At 47.6% G+C, this 6,000-nt stretch overlaps 1 protein-coding gene across 1 annotated transcript; it reads right to left on the bottom strand.

Annotated features, from left to right (window-relative positions):
• Nucleotides 1-320: 320 nt before the first annotated feature.
• On the bottom strand, nt 321-5,994 carry THAP9 (THAP domain containing 9). The gene is made up of 3 exons (XM_031066377.1): nt 5,925-5,994; nt 5,515-5,665; nt 321-5,192 (listed from the first exon to the last, which is right to left on the bottom strand). The coding sequence occupies exons 2-3, from the start codon at nt 5,631-5,633 to the stop codon at nt 3,281-3,283; spliced, it is 2,031 nt and encodes a 676-aa protein (XP_030922237.1). The 5' UTR covers nt 5,634-5,665; nt 5,925-5,994; the 3' UTR covers nt 321-3,280.
• Between the last annotated feature and the right edge of the window lie 6 nt (nt 5,995-6,000).

The raw sequence follows: 6,000 nt of genomic DNA on the forward strand, positions 1-6,000 counted from the left end.
GATCAAGCTGTAACCTTGGGAAAGTGTTTAGGCCTGAGAAGCTGAAGTCACTGGAGATGACAATGTGCATCTGAATCGACTTGCAAATGTAGGTAGGGATCATGTTCAGCCTGCTGTGGGTATTCAGGATGCTGCTTCTCTCCATGTTGGCAATGAACTTAGCATAAGGGCTCTTTTAGTGTTGTTTAGAATAATTGTGAGAGCTGTGATCAGAGAAAAGTATTAGCACAGAATCAGGATTGCTACAAAAACAGACACAAATCCTTTTACACTAAATGGGGGGCAATCAGCTACAGCTGGGCACAGACTAAAGCAGGGGATTTTTTTCAGTATTTGTTACAGGCAATATCAGATCACATTTTTGATAGTGGAACACATTTGCAGAATTAACCTGGTGGGTTACCTACCTATCATGAACATCCATTAACCATGTTTAATCACAGGCATTTTTATTACCTGTCTCACTGCAGCCTGAACTAGCTGTTTTTTCCAAAAGGGATTTTGCATTCCTTCTATAAAACTGTAAATACAGAGAAATGCAGGGCCAGGCTGGGGAGAGGTAGGGGCTAGGCACACCAGCAGAAAGAGATTTGTGCCTCTGTGTGTGAAGGCAGTAGGGTGGGAGGATGCTTGACCTCCCAGCCCTGTGCACTGCACAGAAGGCCCTTGACCCTTCTCTGGTGCCTCCTTGAAATTCCTGGGAGGCATGAAGGGCTTGGGAGGCAGTCAGCAGCAGTGGTGGGCTCACAGACTAGGTCTGACCTGCCTGAAGGGCTCTGTCTGCTAAGGACATCTCCCTGAGCACAAATAGCAATGTTTGTGCAAATCTCTGAAAAGGGAATCCACCTCTGCTGTAAGTAAATGCCACATTTTTTCACTATTAGGACTTGGATTTACTAAAAAATCAGTGCAGTAACTTTACCTGTAGATAGTGCAGATATTCCGTTCCCTTCTAGTGACCTAATATAGTCTGTCCAGTAAGATTTGTATAAATGTAAATTAGTGTAAGTGAATAAAGTAATACCTACTTACGTTATTTTTCAAACAGATTACAATATGCCTTTTGTTTAGACTTCAATCTGTGTTAATTTTGTATATATTCAGTGTCTTACTCTAAATTGCACCTTTTGTGATGTGTATTTATATACAGTGTGCAAAAGCACTTGTGAAATTTAGATTACAGTTGTAATTATGTATGATGGCATTGCTGGAGAATATTTTGCTTGTAAAGACTTTGAAGGTGCAATCAAATGCTTAGTTCTTCTATTTTGTTTTGAACAAGCTTTCTCAAATATTAAGCTTGGACTCCTCTCTCCCTTCTCCCTGGTGTAGAGTGTATGAATTGGTTTTTGTACTTCCTTAGCCATTTGCATCAAACTGCTGGACAAGATTAACAGTCAAGTTCATCCAGTTACATTAAAAATAATTGGGAATGGGGCAAGGATTCATTTTATAGTTCTGTTTACATCCAAAAGTAGAAAAATTAAATTTATATTTACAAGACCTATTCAAAGAATACACTTTTCTATATTGTACAAATAAAACAGTCAGATAAATCACAAAAAATAAACATTTATACTATTCTGTAAATATGATTTTTTTTGCACTCCTTTGCTTCAGCACTGACAAATATACACAGAAGGTTTGCCACTGAAATATCAAAATAATTTGTTAACACTAGGTCCACTTCTGATGCAAGTATTGACTTGGATTTTCAGTGTGAGACCAAATGCTACCAGAGATAAATAAATATCCCTTGGTTATTGGTGTGCTGTCATGCACAGCAATCCATGGCGCAGTTCAAACCACTCGTCTTAGAGCTGGAGGTGGAGGCAGTGCAAGTGTTCCAACATTACATGATTGCAACCAATCTGTCACTGAGATTTCAGCAGCATTTTGCCAAATGTTGTCCCAAAAATCACATACAGAGGGAAGGGAATAGTTTCCTGCAAAGTCTTTTGTAGCTGGAATGGCTCTGTGACTCTGATGGCTTCAACATGGTTTTTTGCATAGATATTTGGATTGGAGAAAGAAAAGCCCAGAGGTTCTGGTTTGTTCCTTCCAGCAGTGATTGAATGAATTTCTGTGGTGCTGCTGCTTCTCTCAAAGCAGAGCTTGAGGGGCTGGGTGTAGCAGAACTAAGGGAAGGAGGAGAAACCCAAACCAACCAGGGACAGTTGTCAAGTCACTGGTAGGCAGAATGATACCTTTCATATTATTACTGCCCTAGGATGTGGCAGATCACCAGTTTTCATGCCAGCTCCATCATGGATCTTGAAAGTGACTGAACAGCAGGTTTTGTGGGAATTAGTTGCCTTCCATCTCTATGGGTGCAACTCCAATTCTGCATGGCAGAGGGAAACCCCTTAGCAGCAGTTCTGCCAAACTTTGCTATTCCAGGCAAAGCACTGGAGGCAGCTTCCTTGCCATGGAAATGAACTACCTGAAGAAGCATGTCCTACTTGGTGGCATCAAAGCTATGGTTCAAGTGATCAGTGGAAACATTGAAAGGAGGGTGCCATGTGCCCCGGGGTGCAGGACACAGGCCAGCCCTGGGAGGATGGGGCCATGAACTGGGAACTGAAATGCTTGCCCTGCTGCAGCACACCCATGTATTCCTGCCCCTGGAGGAGGGTGTTGGTGCTCCTGGATGTCACTGGACACAACAATCTGGTCACAGGCTCAGCACTGATCCAGAGGATCTAGACCAGACCAGCATCTTTAGCTATTTGATGAGACACTGGAAAGGAGATTAGAGCTTGTGTACAACTTGAGTGCCACTTGCTTCTCACATCTTTATTTTCCTATTTAAGTAGAAGCTCTGCAAGCTTTCCTGCCCCCAGCTTTTATAAAGCACATCTTTTTGGTCAAATCAAAGTGCCAGTGCATGTGATTTCCTGCAACCCCGTCAACTATCAGTTTTCTTCTGGCAAGAGCACTTGCAGCACTAAAACCACCCAGCACTTCCAGGGACACTGCAGTCTCCTACCCCTGCCCCAGGCACCTGAAGCAACCCTGGCTCATCCTGACCTGCCATGTGAGTTTCATGAAATACTGCAGGACTGCTAGAAAGGACAGGGTATCAGATAAACTTCTTTGCTTTGCTCAGTTAAACTCTGGTTAGGGGGTTTGCAGTGGCCCAGTACATCAGTGCTTATCAACACTAGTTTTGCCAGCATTGTTTGCTCATGTGTGTTGCCTCAATCTGTCCAGCACTGAGCCTCAGCAAGGAACAGCCATCCTTGGAACCACAGAGTACTCAGTAAGACCATGTGTGGGTTTAGTGTGACTGACAGCTACCCAGTGATGGAAACAGATGTCTTCCCTTCAGTCTCTTCAATCTGTGCCTTCCACAAGGGTATTTCAAACTCAGGTGTTGGGCGGAGTGTGTTCTTACGTTTAAGTAACACCGTGTTATTTCCTTTACTAAGACTGTGTAGTGGTTGTTGATGCTCAGCTCCCCCTCAAATAAATGCTTTGTGAGGGTGGGAAAGAGGGGGCTTTCTCCCAGAAGCTCCTGGAAGACTTTCTGTTCTAGACACAAATGCCACACCTTGGTATTGTTGTTGGCACCTCCTACTTTGCCATACTGGTTTAGGACTTGTTCTGAAATGCTTGTTATGTGGTGCACACTGGCCGAGGGCAGGCTCAGGCCACCTAACTTTTTTATGTAGAGCACTGACCTGCATCTTAGCCTGCTCTCATCTGCCTCAAACAGAGAGGCAAGACAAGGCTCACACTGCAAGTCCAAGGCCAGCTGCTCGGCCACCCAGCCGGCCGTGCAGGTGAGGCTGTGTGTGTACAGTGACAGATCTGTCAGTGCATTGCTTAGGGCACAGCTGGGCAAAAGCAGGCCTGCACTGTAGGGGTACTCTGGGGCCAGAATCCTCCCAGGAGCTGGGTGATACTGGGCACGAATGCTGCCCAGAGTCAGAGCTCTCCTCTGAGACAGGGATACATCCCAGGGGCTGGCATTGGCACTGCTGGGTGGTGGGCCGGGGGCCAGGCTGCAGCTGGCCAGCAGTTTGTGGTAAGCAGCCTGGAACACAGCGCAGGTGGGGCTGCCACTGCTGCCATAGGCTTGCTGGAGAGCCCTGAGAAACTGCTCCAGAGGGTCCAGGCTGAAGGCATGTGTGTGGAGGTGCTGGGAAGGAGTGCCTTTTAGACATGTGTGGTTGGAGGAAAGCCACTTGAGGCTTTCAGCATTGAGCAACAAGCTCAGAAATCCCAGTTTGCGTTTGCTCTTAATAATGTATCTCCCCACAGAGTCTGTTAAGTTGACAAAGCAGCTCCTGGCCTCATCAAAGAGGTTGCTTATTTTGGTGTAATTCCCAGCTAGCAAAGGCTCCCTTCCATAGGGACCTCTGCCATAAAATACATCGCACAGAGAGCTCATCAGACGCACAAATTTGGCAGTCCCACAGCAGCTCTGAAACGAGGCGAGGCCCAGCTTCTGGAGGTGCTCCAGTGCCTCAGCAACACCCTCGCTGAACAGCAGGGTGCCAAGGTTGACCTTCAGGTGGTAACTCCCTTTACTCCCAGCCTTGCACGGCTCCAACACCTTCTGCTCGCCCAAAGCTGCCAGCTCTACCACATGCTGCCACCACATGGTGTCACCGAGCCACTCGACCTTGTGGAAGCACTGCAGAGCATTCCTTATCAGCAGGAGGGCATGTGGAACATCAAAGAAGAATGCAATGCTGTGAGCCGAACCAGGTGGATGCTGGAAAGTGCACCGAGTCCTTTTGGGATCTATCCTGATGCCCAAAGCTCTGGCAGTCTCAGCACCGCGAGCAGAGGCCCCTGATGTCACAGCCAGCACCACGATCCCAATGCTGTTCAGCTTATGGATGGCCTGACGGAGGAGCTGAGCAAGGAAGGGGCCAGATGTGCTGTTCACCAAGAAATAGCCCAAGGGAGCCGTCCAAGGGCTGGAGATGCCAACTGCCATGAGGACTATCGCTTCTGATGCCAGCGGAGCTTCATCAGCATCAAGGATGCCTGCTCCCAAATCAACAAAGCCCAAGAGCTGCTTGGTCCGTGGGTCCCACTCCTGCTGCTTCTGCAGGGACACGTCCTGTACCAGCACGGTGCAGCAGCGGCAGGCCTGGTCCCCTCTCTCCACCTTTTCCTGGAGCCGGAGAAAAATGTCGCTGCTGAAGCCTGCAGCAGCCTCGTTACTAGACAGCCAGCTGGAAAAAAAAAGGCAGGATGTGATTAGGAGATGTGATTCTGGAAAAGTTGAAGCAACAGGCAGTACTTTTTACCACTGAGGACATGGTGAGCCATGCCCAGAGCTGCAGAGCAGGCTGACACATGCAGGGCAAAGAAGGCAGCCCTGCTTTCCTTCATGCATAGTCCGAGTTTCTTTCCTCTCACCCCAGTGGTGGGAAGCCAAGGAAAGCACTGACCATGCAGGGAAGTAACAAAGCAGCTTCAGGACAGATCTGTTACACCTATTTCTGCATGAGTACTGGAAATATATTCTGAATGAATGAATAACTAAAAACTTGCTTTGTCAGGCTGTAAGGATGAGGGAGGGCAAGAATCTTCCGGAGGTAATCATAGGCCTTAATGTGGTAGAGATGGAGAAGACAAGCAAATTGCCTCATTTCTGGTGAGTAGTCTGCCATCTGCCTCCAGCTGTGCAACTCTCGAGGCAAATCTGCTTAAGAAATCACAAAAGGGCAACTTTAGTGAAAGAAATAAATGGCTGTAAACAGAGGGATGCATGACACAAATGCACTGCAGAATACAAGGCAACAGCACGGCCTCTGGAACAACTCGGTCCTGAAGTCCGGCGTGAAGTGCAGGGCTCAGGCACAGTACGACTGTGCCTCGCCTTTTCCTTGGCACGGGATAAGCAAAGACGCCAACCCGGGGCGAGGGAGTGCACTCTGCCTCAGCGAGCGTGCCGGCAGTACCTGAAAACTGCGCCTGCAGCAAACTCACGATTTCCTCAGACAGCTGCCGCTTTTCCGCCAGCTCCCTGAGGATGCT

Source organism: Geospiza fortis, unplaced genomic scaffold, assembly GCF_000277835.1.
Source record: "Geospiza fortis unplaced genomic scaffold, GeoFor_1.0 scaffold11, whole genome shotgun sequence".
In the NCBI taxonomy this organism is placed as follows: domain Eukaryota; kingdom Metazoa; phylum Chordata; class Aves; order Passeriformes; family Thraupidae; genus Geospiza; species Geospiza fortis.

Excerpts from the sequence above, each read along its gene's own strand:
- THAP9 (XM_031066377.1), bottom strand. The coding sequence starts at position 5,633 with ATGGCAGACTACTCACCAGAAATGAGGCAATTTGCTTGTCTTCTCCAT. Across the intron at positions 5,193-5,514 it reads CATCCTTACAGCCTGACAAA|CTGGCTGTCTAGTAACGAGG; the intron begins GCAAGTTTTTAG and ends TTTTTTTTCCAG.